General features: G+C 29.7%; 1 protein-coding gene across 1 annotated transcript; it reads right to left on the bottom strand.

Moving 5' to 3' along the window:
* Positions 1–1304: 1304 nt before the first annotated feature.
* On the bottom strand, positions 1305–7566 carry LOC114261212 (gibberellin 2-beta-dioxygenase 2). The gene is made up of 3 exons (XM_028201445.2): positions 7038–7566; positions 2615–2981; positions 1305–1995 (listed from the first exon to the last, which is right to left on the bottom strand). The coding sequence occupies exons 1-3, from the start codon at positions 7418–7420 to the stop codon at positions 1723–1725; spliced, it is 1023 nt and encodes a 340-aa protein (XP_028057246.2). The 5' UTR covers positions 7421–7566; the 3' UTR covers positions 1305–1722.
* Positions 7567–16341: the final 8775 nt, after the last annotated feature.

Below are 16341 nucleotides of genomic sequence, written 5' to 3'. Positions count from 1 at the left end.
ATTTTAATGATGCTTAATGTGGTAAGATTACAACAATCACAAACAAAGATTTTGAATTCAAACCTACCTAAAGAAGGAAGCATCGATCTCAAGAGACAGACAGATGATGAAGGCATTGGCTAAACCATATGAACATGACAATCGACATTTTTTCATTCCTCATAATTTTTATTTTATTAAATAAATGGCTTTGTCGAAATGCACCCATCTTGTTGACCGAGCAACTAGGACCACGTATTCTTTTTCACAGTGGCCAGATCGATTTAAGCAAATCACCTTCTTCTTCTTGTTGTTTTGTTGTTGTTGTTGGATATCTTATATACTTAAAAAATAAAATAAAATATTGCTGTAAAATATAAATTTAAACTTGGTGTGAACTACACTCATGATAAATCTGATGAGCCCTGCTGGAGACCCCCAGCAGGGAAGGACCCCCAGCACCCCCACCTCCACGTGGGGGGCTGGCAATGGAAGGAAAATCAAAAAAAAAAAAAAAAAAAAAAAAAAAAATTATTTTGGACCAATCAGGAGAGACCCCCAGTACCCCCACTGGGGTCTCATGCATTTTCCAAATCTGATTCATACATTTTAAATTTTAAAAAAAAATCTGTATATCTTTTAATTATATAAACATTATTGTTTTTATAATAAAAATAAATAAATAAATAAAAAGAAGAGTAGGAGGTAGTGACTAGCATATAATAACTCTTTTTAGACGTAATTTTCATGACTGTAACTTACTGAAAAGTCAAATAAAGGAGAATTAGATGAATCCACTGATACAAAGATACCGCATATTAAGAATTTACCGTTCCTCTCTCAAGCAAGAATTGAGAGCTTGAATCATAATATGACATAAAAAAATTTAACCTGAATTGGGTAGGTGATTTAGACACAAAACCAATTGCTGGACCAAGGTTAGAGATAGCGGAGTGAGGGTATTGGGTTACTTTAGTAGGTAGACCTAATTAGACCAATCCACAAAACCAACTTTAGTAGACCGAATGGAATTATGACTCTGGATCTAGTAAATTTAACGTTAACCTCATTACCAGATTAGATTATAATAGTGGTGGATTAAGTAATAATGACAAGCATTTATATGTTACGATAATTTTTTTTTACTAATGATTATAAACAAATATTATATGTGACTACATATTTTTTGTCATCCTTTATATATATTCATAAATATTGATTACTTGTTTTAAAATTATTATTTAAAAAACCGAAAAGTAAATAATATTTTGTTGCGCCTCAGTAATAAAATAGAAGCGAAAAATAAAAACAAAATAGAACTCAAGTACAAGAATATGCATTTTCATAAATTCACACCATAACTTTTACATGAATTTCTTCAAACTGAAGTACTTTTACATGAATTTCTCCTAACGAGTACAAATCATTTCTCACTTGTAGCATAAATGAAAACACATGGGGGAAGCACTCTAGGATCAAAAAAATACCCCCCTCGAAATTAATGACTTACAAACACCCTTCAACTTCTATATGACTTTAATATACAAAACACTTGTTCTCTATCATGTCTATGTCCTCTACATTCTACGTACCTGCTGACATCAGAGCATGATCAAATTTGAGTCGATAGAGAGATAAAATTTCTATTCCCAGAATAAATTTAGATCACTCGTTGATTTTTCTATGCATTGTTCTGTATTTATTTTTTTTTTACCGTGCACAGAGTATTAGTGACATTATTCGTTAACATGACGAAGTTTTATCACTGCACATAAGTGTCTTGAAGAGGTCGAGACGACAGTCTCCCAAACGTAGAGAATAGAAAGTTTTCTTGAATTCACTCCAAGTGAAATGCTTGTAGAGACTTGGTTTTTGGGGTGATACCAACTCTGGAATCGGAGAGATGTAGGCATCAAGGGGTGGAGCCCCAAAATATATTGTTGACATTCTGGGTTTGATTGTGTTTGTCACAAGTACTCTGTGGCTTGCGCTCACAAACCTTCCATTTGTCATAGCCTTCATTTGCCAATATCAATTAATTAGGCCATATCAGCTACAATAATCTTTCATTTGCTTTAGACAAAACTTTAGACTTGCCAAACTTATAATGTGAGAAAATTAGGAGAAATTATTTGCTAATCCTCGATCATAATGTCAGTTTTGATTCTATATTACTTTTATTTAACTATATATAGAAAAGAAATGAGACAACATGCCCTATTTTCTTTTTGGAAAATGCCCAAACCCCCACCACCCTCACTGATTTTTGATTGGTTCAAAATTTTATTTTATTTTATTTTATTTTCAGTCTTGCTCTCACAGCAAGACATGTGGAGCTGGGGGTCCCAACACAGATGGCCAATTATTAGTAAATGGGGCTAAACTGACACAATGGCCCACATTATTGAATAATGATTCCATATTTAAGAAATGAAAATGTGAGTGCCTTCTCCCTAATTGGACAAGATGTCTTAGTAATTCAAATTTTGTGAGAAAAGTTATGAATTTCACTAAAGTGATTCCTACTGTGAGGCCATAATTTCTCTAAAAAACTGAACTAGACATTGAGTCCAAGTAGGGAGTAGCACATAAAAAAATGAGAAGAAGTTGATTTCATGAAAATAACATCACTAACCTTTAAAGCATCACCCACGAACACACAAAATACATTAGGATCAGGAAGGACTGGAACCCACAACCCATCATCTAAACAAATTTGAAGGCCTCCAACATCATTTGATCGCAAGATAGTCAAGATTTGAGGGTCAGTATGCTCTCCAAATCCCATACGCGTCTCCGGATTAAGTTTTGGAGGTAATTCTAGCTCCCTAAAATGCTTGAGAGGAGGGTAGTAATTGAGCCTAAAACAAGAGTCATTATGGGCATCTCTGATGAGCTTACTGAAAACAGAATTGTCTGGAACCCACAAGCCTTCAGCTATTAGATCTAAAATTTCACATGAGAGGTCCCTAACGGCTTGTATATAATCATGCACAACACAGCTGCAAAAATACAAATATAGTAAGAAAATTGTACCAAAAGAAGAATATATCATAATTGTAATGACCACTAGGTGTTAAAAAAAAAAAAAAAAAAAAAAAAAAAAAATTGATTAGCAAAGAAAAGGTTTTATTGATAATGATAAAAGAAAGTAGGGACTAGGTGTTAAAATTCTTTAGAGTAATACTAGAAATTCATACATTTATATTTACAATGATGTGGTATGGGAGTTAAACTCACTATCATTAAGTGTATGACAAATAATGACAAATTAAAAATTGACACATACCATATCACATCATTTTGATTATTTTTTAAGGTCTCGAACATCTTTCAATTCTTTATTTGAAAAGAAAGTACACGGCAGGCATATACAGGACCCCTTCCCTCTTCCAAATTTGGTATGTACTGTGCTCCCTTTCCCTTTTTTTCTATTTATTTCTGTGGACTCATTAATTTTGTTTTTGACTCTGTTGCTGTACTATAATTTCAACTGTTTTCTCATCAGTCATCATAGAATTACAGGTCAGTCCGTGATCAAAGTTCTCCCATTGCAGAAGCAATAAAAGTTCCACGTTTTTTGGGAATCAAGATCCTCTCCTTGAGTTGTCTCCTTCACTCCCTACTTGTAGAGCTATTGAGTTCATTTTTGGGCCCAATTTCAATGATCTTAACCGTCACATTTTAAAATTTATTGAGTATATCATACCTGTAAAAAATCAAGTTGATCGAATATCAAAAACTACATGTTCGAACTATCAAACTAAAAACTATTTTTTTAAAAATTTTAATAAACAGTTTTCCGAACACATGCTTTCTGATATCCGATCAATTCGATTTTTTACAGGTATGATATACTCAATAAATCTTAAAACATGAACGGTTCAGATTATTGAAATTGGGCCAAAAAATAGGCCCAATAGCCATGCAAGTAGGAAGTGAATGAGACAATTTAAGGAGATGATCTTGATTCGTTTTGTGGATGCCAAAAGTACAGCGATTAATTTTCAATTTACATTCTTTTTTCATTCTTTTTTTTTTCTCTCATTATTTTCTTGTCTTTTGATTATCTTATTAAAATAAGTATTGTTAAAATGAAAATTCATGTTAATTTCACTCGTATATTTTTCAGGTGTTACTCTTTCAAAAACTATTCTAGTGATCTTCACTTGTTTGATATTTCAGATAATCAAGAGTTAGCCTTTTCAAAGTTTTTAATTAACGACTTGGCCAAAACCTTCCAAAAAGAACAAAACCAAATGTTACCAGGTAGAGATTGACATTTTTTTTTAGCTAGCTGTATTTATTATTTTTAAAGTTTTGTTTTTGTACTATAAAAAAAAATGAGAAATTTATTAAATATTTTTAGATTATTACGTGTCCATATACTTTTACCAATCATCATTTATCATGTCTTCTCATTTTTCTCAATCACCTAATACAAAATTATAATATTCTATTTCTCTACCAATAATAATATATATTATAAAATATCACGTAATCACACTCTGAGACTACCCAATAAACCACCTATAAAAATGAGATGAAAATGTTGAAACGGGATCCTATTCACTTGGTAAACTCTGATAGAGGTTTTTCCTTTATAATATGATCACTAAGTTTCCTTCATGCCTCGCATGTTGCTATTATGACTCATAGATTAAGTTCGGAGTTTTTGGTTTGCACGTGTGACCATTTGATTAGGATCTAAAACTTATGTTTTAATTGGTCCTTGGCGACATAATACGTAAGGAATGATCTCACAATCTCAACTATTATAAGGGAGTTCTGAAGCTTAAACTTAATTAATATAACTATGATTAGACCTTGTTTGGAGAGTATGTATTTTGAGTAAAAATTCAAAAAAATCACTATAAATTATCACATCACTTTATTTATTTTTTTACACATTTTTTTAAATTATTCTTGAACGAGGCCTTAATGTAGCAACCATATAGCATTGAAATATATTTTGGAAATATATATTTTTTGGTGGCAAAATACTATTTTAATCAAATGGTCAACTAATTAATGATGGGTTTAGTGTTGTTGAAATGGACTAAAATGATGATTGTGAAGGGTTCACTATAAGGCCTGGCTTGGGATCCTTAAAATAATTTAAAAAGTTATCACTATTTATTAAAAAAAATATTAAAAAAATTAATTTTACACAAAATTAATTTTCAAACAGCTCTGACGTCCCACAAGCACAACTAAGTTTTTGGAAAAATTGCACTGATTTAGCTGCACAAATAACACTGTGATTTTCGACCCATGGGGGCCATCACAGGTCCCGTTTTAATAATCTAAACCGTTCAATGTGCAGAACACGTCGAGTACTATAGACCTCTAAAAAATCACGTTGATCGGACATCCGTAACTATATGATCAAATCAGTTAAAATGTATAAAATAGATGGTGTTATAGTTAGCAGTTGAAAAAAAACTAATCCGATCAGATAGCTATCAATATTTGATCAACTTGATTTTTTACAAATATATAGTACTCGACAAGTTCTACACATCCAACGGTTTTGATTAGCAAAACGGGACCCGTGGTAGGCCCACACAGGCCGAACAACACCTTCAATTCATTGTCCGAAAAGCAAAGAACCATCTCCCCTCCTACTCTGCACACGTTGTCCCTCACCGTACAGCCTATTCCATCACAATCTTCTCCTATACACTAATTTATATAATTTTTTAATACACATTTTTTTGTAAAAAGTCAAAAAGTTATCCTAAACAACCATACTTTTTTCCTCAACTTTTTAATCCAAAAAGTCAAAAAATACACTTATTTAAGACACCCTAAACAACCCCTAAATCTGAGCACATCATTGTATTTTTTGTGATCCATTTTGTGATTTAATTATGTGTATTTGGCCATTGTTGAAGGGACCTAGTATTATCATATGAAAAAAATTTCAGTATGCATTGTATATCGTATGTTGTCTTATCATAAAATTATATAAGTTTTTACAAATATAAGTAATCTCACAAAAATGTATAAGTTGCATATAAATTCACATAAATCTTAAGTTTTCATCAATCTACGTAAATTTATATTTAATTTATACATTTTTATAATATCACTCATATAAATTTATAAAAAATTATATAATTTTGTGATAGGATTACATAATGTAACATTTCCCTTATCATAAAATTAATCTCAAATACTTGTATTTATTTCTTGATTTCTTTTCTAAAGAGAATAATACGTCGTTTTCAAGGGACCTAGGCGTCAACGCTCGACAATTACCTTCCACCGTTTCATCCGCAAACCAGATTTTTATTTATTTTATTTTATTTTATTTATGAGAAAGCAAATGTGAAATGCCTTGAATTCAACGTTCTTTGCAATGTATGTGAAACTGAAAGGGATGCTGAAGTAAACATAGAATTCACACAAAATGGTCAAACATGTCCAAAATGCAGCATTTAACAAGTCCAAACCGTTGACATTAGATTTTTTCAAAATTGATATTAATATACCAAAAAGAAAATATTACATATAATCAGATGTCTTACTTCTTTTTCTTTTTGTTAAATAGAGATGTGTGGGTTCCATATATATTTATTAACGTAGACTATTATTTTGGATTTATGAGTGAAAAATAAAATGATAAATAAAATTATAAATAGTATTGCTCATACACAAAATTTAAAAAAATTAGTATATCTAGGTCTCACATAATGTGAAATTCACTGCTCTAATTTTTTCAATACATTGAAAAGTTAAAGAAATGCATTCTTTATTTTCTAACATTGTTTGACTTGGTCTATGTGTGTTTATATGTTTTCATTGATGTATAAACATGGTAGTTATCTTTCTGAAACTACACGATATGTCTTCCAAAGTCAAACAATAAAATTGAAAATGAAACTATATTCTCAGCAATAAAAATCGAATTTTCACATCACAACTATTAAAAAAGCGTTCAATTACTAGGCCAACATTTGGTTACTGCTATATGATTTCTAATTGCATGAGAGACAGAGAGTGATGAACTAAAGCTATACTTAAATGGGTGGACACAAAAATTATAAAATTACCTGAACTTTGATGGGTTATTGGAGATAGCTTTAGATCTCTCAGAAATGGAAGCAGGGTCGGTTTGAAGGAGAAGATACTCAAGCTCACCCTTATCGCCATTGAAGCCAATATTTTTGCAGCCATAACCAAAAGGACTTGGTGGCCCTGCTCTTTGCTTCTCCGAACTCCTTTTGGCAAAAAAGTCAGAGGCTTCTTTTTCCACACTGGAAATGATCTCCTTGGGAACACCATGGTTCACCACCTTGAAGAAACCATATTCTTCACAAGCTTGTACAATTTTCTGGCTCAACACAGACCTCTCCAGAGAGAGATCAATGATGGGAATTCCCACAGCCCTCGTCTTTTTGGTTCGTAACGAAGGAGTTGGAGATGGAACAACCATAATTTAATTTAAAATTTTTAGTAAAGGATAATAGTAGTGGATGTGGTAAAAAAAGGAATTAGCTTATGGAAGCTAGATAGGAGGAATGAAATGGAAGAGAGAATTTAATGTTTGGAGTTTGAACTGTGAACTCTGAAGGGTTAACATGGTTGAGGACGCGGTATTATATACACCAGCGAGGGAGACCTTAGATACTTTCAGGAATTTTTTTTTTTTTTTTTTTAAATTTGATTTTTTTCATAATTATTATTTTTTTAATATGTGGGCCATCTCTTTTATCAAAATGATAACACTTTAGTTAGAGCACGCACAGGTTTCATCAACTACGCATATAATATCGTGTATCAGTTTTATTTTTGAGGAATTATAGAATGTTTCTGGACTAACATGCATCCGTATTTTTTAATTAATTATTATTTAACATATTTTTTTATATTTTTCAATCACTCATTACAATATTTTATTTATTCACTTTTTTCACTAATCACAATATTATGAAATACTACACATCTATATTTCGAAATTACTGAATAATTATCTTTTATTTTTGGACAAGTATTATTCAAATCATCATATGGTAGTACTTATGTAGTGTCTAATAAAATTTTTTACCAATAGAATATATTGATTAATTTTTGTTAGGTAGATAAAAAATCAAAAATGATTTAGTTGTGTGTATTGTAATTTCTTATTTATTGAGAGTATCACCACGTAAACAATTTTACACAAAATATTACTATTCTAGTCCAAAAGTTAGCCCAAATGAAGAAAAATGATATATAAGCACACTTTGTTAAACCTAATGATGAGTAAGTGATATGATTTGTTGATAATTAGAGAAGATATAAGAAAGAGTATTGCCTTTAATATCCTAATTGATTGTCACATCATTAGATTTGAAAATTGAATCTAATTTTTAAAAAATGTTAGGGACCTCAAATGTTTTACCAAATGTTTCACATGAGCATCAATTCACACCATGTGGATCCCACATCAATGTGAGACATTTGATAGAATATTTGGGATCTTTAGCATTACTTTTAATTTTTTTTGTCTTAAATAGCAATGCTCTAATTAGAATATCTAAAACAACTCTCTCTCTCTCTCTCTCATGTCTTCTTAAATCATTCGTCAATCATCTCTCTTACACATCATTGAATTTAGAAAATAAATTTATAAAGTGAACTTGTATATTAATATTTTTTTTCCTTTCACATATGGGTTTGAGAGTGTCTAATAAATTTTCAATCTCAATATAGATATACAAAATAAATATCATGTTTACTTGTATGTCTCACTGCATCTACAAAATAATTTTGATCATACATATATATATATATATATATATATATGAATTTAGTGATTTTTCATTATTATTTCCTTTGTACATAAAATCGATTAAAGAGATGGGAAAAAAAAAAGTAATTTTTCACGTAAGTTAAAACTAACTCGTAACTTTACTTGTGTCATGTCAATGTTGTCATTATATAATGTTAGAATAAGAATTAATACTATGTTTTAGTATATTAGAATGAATCATTCTATTAAAATATTTATTCTCACGGGAGTATTAATTTTGTTTAAGTATTGAGGATTTATAAAAAAAGGTAGGATGCTTGTCTCCAGTTTAATTTATGAACTGGACTGTATTGTTAGGTCTGTGAAACCTATCACAAGTTTCATTCGATATCCAAACCGTTCCATATGTAGAGTTCGTCGAGTACTTCATTTTCGTAAAAAATTATGTTAATTTGATATCGATAACCTCTTGATCAGATCATATTTTTGTCAGCAATTTATTTTTAGGAAAATGTGTTGAACCCCCTCAATGAGCCACCCCTTTGACCCCCTCTGTTTTTGATTGGTCAGTTTTTCTTTTTTCTTTTTCTTTTTTTCCTTCTCCTCCAATCACCACCAGCCACGTGTGTGTGGGGGGTGATGGGGGTGTTGATTGGAGGGGGTCTCAATCACTTAAAATCATATTTACTATTGAAAAAAGTATAATCTGATAAATAGGCTATCGACGTCCAATCAACGAGATTTTTTGCATGGATGAAATACTCGACAAGGGGTGACCATTGGTTCAATGGTTAAGACTTAGTCTAATAACCTTAAGGTTATGGGTTCAAGTCATAGGATCATTACTTTGTGCATTATGTCAAAAATTAAGGCCTCGTTTGGGAACAGGCTAATTTAGTAACTTTTTGGCTATTTGGCTAAAAAGGTAGGTAAAAAAAACTTGTATGTTTGGGATGATTTTTTGACTAATTACGAAAAGATGTGCAAAAAGTAGAAAGAAAAGAGAATCTTTGACTTTTGGGTATGAGTTGTTGGCTTTTTGGCTAATTTAGTAACTTTTTGGCTAATTGGCTAAAAAAGTAAGTCCCCAAACGGGGCCTAAGTGTATACTTAATTTTTTCTCTCCTAAACACACATTAATAAGTACTAATTAAACATTATTTTATGAAATACTTAACTAATTCTATATATTAAACCATTTGAATAATCAAAATAGAAACTTTGGTAAGTTCAACAACATTATTCAGTCCAATCCTGTTCCAAAAAGTACGAGTCTCATTTTTAACGTGTTGTTGACCAAACAAGTCCTCGGAATGAGTTAAATGAAGTCGACATATGATGAATGAAAAATTAAATAAATAAGCTCGAAATGGAATGAAAAGTAGAAAAAAGTAGTGAAAAGCAAACAGGCGGGCAATTAAAGATAGTATTAGGTAGAGAGGAAATAAGAAGGTAGTTGGGGGCTAACAACAACACTAGTTGGGAGAGGGAGGGAGGAGGAAGAAGTTAGCGGCTGTTTGTCCCCTGTCTCTCTCCTTGGATCCTGTATCCTAACCCAACCCCCCATTTCTAATCTCTCTCTGTGCGTGTGGCTTTCAAAAGACTGACTTGGTCGGCCGATTTCCACTAGTGTTCTTCACTTTTTTTATTTCCTTTTTGAAGAGCTTTGTCTCCTATTGAGTTTCTCAATTCGACCATGATGTTGGTTCACCATCATACCAATTAATATGATTACATGAATAATTTACTTAGTTAACTTTATAAGATTAACTGTTCAAATCGTAAAAGTGATTAAGAAATAATAATATTATTGTGCCTTATGTCACCCAATTTTGAATAAAGAAAATTATTTTACTTGTTCATCGATTTTATATTACATATTTAAAAATTTGGTTTCAGTTTTCTAAATTTAATTTTTTGAAAATTGAATTTTTTTGTTTTTTATATTTTTTTATTTTTAGTAAATATTTTTAAAATTTTAAATAATTTTTTCACTTTTTTAAATGCACCTTCCTTAGATGTATCTAAATAATAAAATATTTGTGAAAAAATATTTTAAAGAAATAATAAATATACAAAAAATGTATTAAATTTTTGTATTTTTAGTATTTAGTGAACTTTTTAAAGATTTTTTATATATATATATATATATATATTATACTTTTTAAGTGTATTTATGTTAGGTATATTCAAAAATTTAAAAAAAAAAATTACTTAAAATATTTAAAAAATTCATTGAAAACAAAAAAAAATATACAAAATAAAAATGTAGAATTTTCTGATAAGTGTTTTCTGAAAACAAAAACCAAACAACCTAGATATGTAATAACTATTTTTTTTTTTTTTTCTAAATGGTGAATTTAATATGTACAATTACTTTTTGTGTGAGTTGATGTAGGAGGTGAAAAAAATTAATAAAATTCATCCAATGATATATAGTAAATCCCTTTAAATAATGGTGAGACGCAATTATGTTAATTAAATTATCACCAATATATTTCACTGATCAAGCTGACCAAACTATTGGCTCAAAATTTTGGCTTTTGTTTTTGCCCTCCTTGTTATGTACTTGACATATTTTATCTTTTTAACTTGGATGATAAGCGTGGCTTCAATTATTGGCTACAAATTTGAAAGAATTCAATAGATAAAATCCAATAAATAATAATCTTTTGATCGGTGTATGAAATTTTCCATCCTTAAAATTTTGAATAAATTATAAATACACCACTGAGATTTGATTAAAATACGAATTATCTCTTATAGTTTTGGAAATTACATTCCACCCCCTGAAATTTTTAATTTCGTAACAAGTTGCCTCTTTTATTAATAAATCATGATATCAATTAAAAGTTTTTAGTGATATTAGAAATATGCTTCAATTAATAATTTAGGTAGTTTTATTATTGTATTATAGAGTAATTATGAATTTCACTTTTTTAGTTAATTCTGTTAAATAAAAAATTCTGACAATAGGATATTTGTAATTTTCGAAACCACATGAGGCAATCTGTACTTTAAACAAACCTCAAGGGTGTATTTATAATTTATCCTAAAATTTTCTATTTTTTGTCTCTTGACATTTATTGACAATAAATCATATTTTGAAATTTTTACATTTCGAAATACTTATATGATTTTAATATCCAATACTTGTGTGAATATTATGGGACAAAGACACAAAAATATTTACGAACAAACGATGCTTAGCTTTGAGAAGCATCTCGCGAAAAAAAATGGAAAAACAAAATGACAACAAAATTATTATGTACACACTTTTACAAGCCATCAAAAGATGGTTTACAAATTACAATTAATCTGTAGGTGTTGGGATGTACAGCAAAGTGCTTACATGCCTGTAAACTTGTGATTAAACTGTTATCATCCATTTTCATCAACTTTAATGTCTCACACGTGAGTCCAATGACGGTGGATTTAAGGGTTGGTTTGGGGTGTCCTAAAAAAGTGTATTTTTTGTCTTTTTACGAAAAGATGTGCAGAAAAGTAGAGAGGTGATATGATGGAAAAAAGATAAAAAGATAAAAAGATGGATTATATAGTGTACCCCAAACCAATCCTAAATATACTTTTTATCGTATTCTCGAGGCTTTCAATTTCCTAATTAGGATATTTTGATACTTTGATGACGATAAGATTAACAATATTGTTATATTGAATAATGTTTGAGAGAGTTCTAATGTAACTCTAATGATGTAAGAAGTGTTCATGTGAAGGTAGGACTTACACTCATCTTTCTATCTCTCTCTGTTCTACTTTATTAGAGTTTAATTTAAAATTCTAATATTAAAGTTATATATTATTACTATTGTTATATAAATACAAAAATTATATATAAAATTAATACACATTAACAATTCAGCGAGTTGTTTTAAATTTTAAAGCAAAAGACCCATAAAAAATGAGCTATAATTTAAAAAAAAATGCAATTGTCAGGTTATTTAACAAAATCAACAAACAATCGGTCATTTATGGATTGAAGTGGCCAAGTGAGCTTGTACAATGGATCTAAATTTGAACTAGTTTATTTTGTTAGATTTTATGTACAAATTATTTTTAAAATCAAATGTTGATCTAAATAATTTTAACAATATGATTATATCAAATTTATTTTCTTTTTAAAATTGTACTTTTCATTCATCTTTTTTAAAATAAATAAAATAAAATGATATGTTTACAATTATTAAAACAATTTTTTTGTTTTTTATTTTTTAATATGAGAGAATCTTATCCCATCAAAAACATTTATATCCTCCTGCACAAATTCCCAACAGATGCTCTGAGTCAGATTAGGTTTTTTATGGAGTTTTTTTTTTTTTTTGTAATATATATATATATATATATCTATTTTTTTTTGCAATTATTAGTTATTGTGTATTAGTCAAATGAGTGATCTTTCACATATTTTTTGGGGGAAATTATTAAAAAAATTCTAGAGCTTTACCCTTTTAATTAAATAAATTTTTAATTTTATCAATTTAAATCTTAAATTTTTGATTTGTTTTCAATTTGAATTATTTATCTATTTTTGTTAAGTAAAATCAACGGAAAAATATGTATTTTAGTTATTAAATTTAATAAAAATAAGTATTTTATTTACATTGAGTTTAATGACTAAAATATTTTTTTTTTGTAGGTTTTAATTAACGAAAATAGACAAATAGTTTAGATTGAAAGTAAATAAAAATATTAGAATTTAAATTGACAAAACTAAAGACTTAGGGTTTATTTTGTTAAAAGAATCAAACTTTGGGGTTTCTTTTTTTTTTTTAACTGTCCCTTTTTTTTATAACTTTTTTTTTTTTTTTGAGTTGTGCTTGGGTCTCAAAGTCGTATCTCTCAAATTAACTTATTCAATTTTATTTTTTTTAAATTTATCATAGTAAAGACCAAGAAAATTGACATCTTGTTACTTATATATATATATATATATATATATATATTTAAAAGAAGCAATAATTTGAAATTTTATTGTCAACAAGGTGAAGAATATTCAATAAATCAATAGCTACCTATTACAAAAGTGAAAATATTGACCCGAAAATCAACAATACCGGAGAAAGCAATTCAATTTAAGATTCTGGCACGAAATTAAAGTGTGCAACCGCATTAATTTTTCAGTGATCTAAAGTCTGAACATGCACATAACAACAAAAATATATATATATATATATATTTTGTTAAATACTGAATTTTAAAGGTCCCTATACTTTGGCCGCAAAATGAAAGATCAATCAGGTGGTGGTCTTTTTTTCTAATGTGAAACCATGACACCAAAAGCCAATTAACAGAAGCAAAAACTATATAATAATACATAATATTCTTGGAATCCATGTCACACTTCAAATGTATGTTTAAAAGATTGGTCCTGAATTAATTATTAAATCAATATAAGAATAAGAATATAAGTGTGCGTGCAATATAATAAGACAGATAACATGTGGAGGGTTTGACAAGAGAGAGAGCCTAATCAATCACCCACATCACACCCACGCAAAGCTCTCTCCCTTAATCTTTGTGTTTGATTGTCTCCTAAAAGACTCCCTCCTTTTTCACTTTCATGGACAAGGCCGGCCCAATAGCATTTTAACTATTATTTTATTTTATTTTATATATATATATATATATATAAAGTGATTGATTTATTTTCATAATTTATTTAATTATTTATTAGTACTATACATAATTGTGACAAAAGGGAAAGAGGTAAGTTGGGTACTAACTCCTAACTTCCTCCTGCCTTGCCACGTCGCACAATTAGTAAGCCTCTATTAATTTTTATTATTACAGTGATATTACACGTATCAATTAGTATATCAACATATATTATGACATTTTCATTTTAATACTATAACATCATTCATAGGAATATAAAAATGGCTCGCGACCCGTGGGCTGCCCAAAGCCTGCCCGTGGCCTAGGATGGGCCTGACCCATTTAGGCCCAAGCCCCTAGGCTTGGGCCATCATTTTGAAATTCGGTTCGGCTTGTGGCCAGCCCATCGCCTCGTTTAAGGCCCACTCAAGACTCGGTCTGCCAAAGACTCAATGTCTTTTTTAATAAAATTTTAGTAGAAAAAATTTTAAAAAATAAAAAATTTGGTCAAGCCAGCCCAAGCTCGAGACCAGGCTTAGGCCCATCGGTCTAAATACCCTAGGGACTAGGCCTAATTTTTTTGGCATGTAGACCGGCCCATCTCAGCCCTAATTTTGATGGGAGCCCGCGAGGCCCAACATAGGCCTGACTGGACCAAATTTACACCCCTAACCGCCCATTATACAAATTACAAAGGTTCAAAACCTCTAAAATTATATTACATCATCTTTTAATAAACTAATTGGTATATCAATTTATACATATAGTATTATTCTTATTATTAATGTCACACAGGAAATTATTCAATATTCCTGAAATGCCAAATGTTTGTACTCCCTAACCAATCATCATTTAATATGTCCCTTCATATTTTTCAATCACCAAATATAATATCTCGTCTACCTACTTTCTCCACCAATCATGATATTATAGAATATAACGTATTACTACTTAATAATTATCCATGTCACAGTGTTTGTATGCTGTGCGAGCACTTGGGATAGGAGTATAACAAGTGGCACCACTACCACTAATATATATATATATATATATACAGCCGTGCTTCAGGCCCGAAAATTGGGGGCTCGAATGCCCCCAATTTCTATTTAAGGTAAAAAAAAAAAAAAAAAAAAGGAAAAAAGAAAGAAAAAAAGAAAACAGTTTCCAAAAATGGAAATTAGGGGGATTAGGGGCAAGTTTTTTAGGGCCACCAATCATTTTCCATATATATATTATGTTATTAATTAATTATTAATTGAATATATTTATTTATATACTTACTCTATATATACACAAAGTGTATTTTACAATAACCACTAGCAGAACGTAGTTAGCACCGAAAACTGCGACTACCCTCCACTGGTTCTTTCCGGCAAATTCAGCCACTAATTTGGAACACTACCAAACCTTATTTTCTAATTCCAACACCAAATTATGCTGAATTTTCACCTAACTAAAGTTTCAAACGACTGAAAAATCAACCAGAGATGCATATATTTACATTATCTATACTATTATATAAAATATGCAACACTGAAAGATTTAAAATGTTGGGATTTTTTTTAATATCCATATTATTTGCTGCTTTAGAAAATAATTGTTAAAAGTTATCAAATTTAAAACATCTTATTCAGATGTAAAATTACAATTATATCGTATTTTGCAACCACCACCTCTAATATATATATATATATATATATATAAAAAGATAGAAGGATACTGCATTTCTTTATATTGTGTTCCTTTAAACAATGGGTTTTCAAACCAACAACTTAACTAATGGCTATAACTAATAACTTCCTCAAAATTTTCATGCTAACTAACCACTCCATTATGCGCAACGGTCAGTGGTCCTACAAGCCTGTTGACAATAGTCGGAATTGTTGATCTTGTGCTCTGGTAACCGGCTATTACGACTAGGTACAAAGAAAGTTGGTGATGGTCAAAAAAATATGAATTCAATGATATTTTAGTAGTGACAAATTAAATCTACTAACAACATAGGCAAA

The sequence above is a fragment of the Camellia sinensis genome, chromosome 14 (assembly GCF_055761805.1).
Source record: "Camellia sinensis isolate YWXY chromosome 14, ASM5576180v1, whole genome shotgun sequence".
Taxonomy (NCBI): domain Eukaryota; kingdom Viridiplantae; phylum Streptophyta; class Magnoliopsida; order Ericales; family Theaceae; genus Camellia; species Camellia sinensis.
The sequence above is the reverse complement of the archived record's forward strand: the minus strand, read 5'-3'. Positions and strand labels throughout refer to the sequence as shown.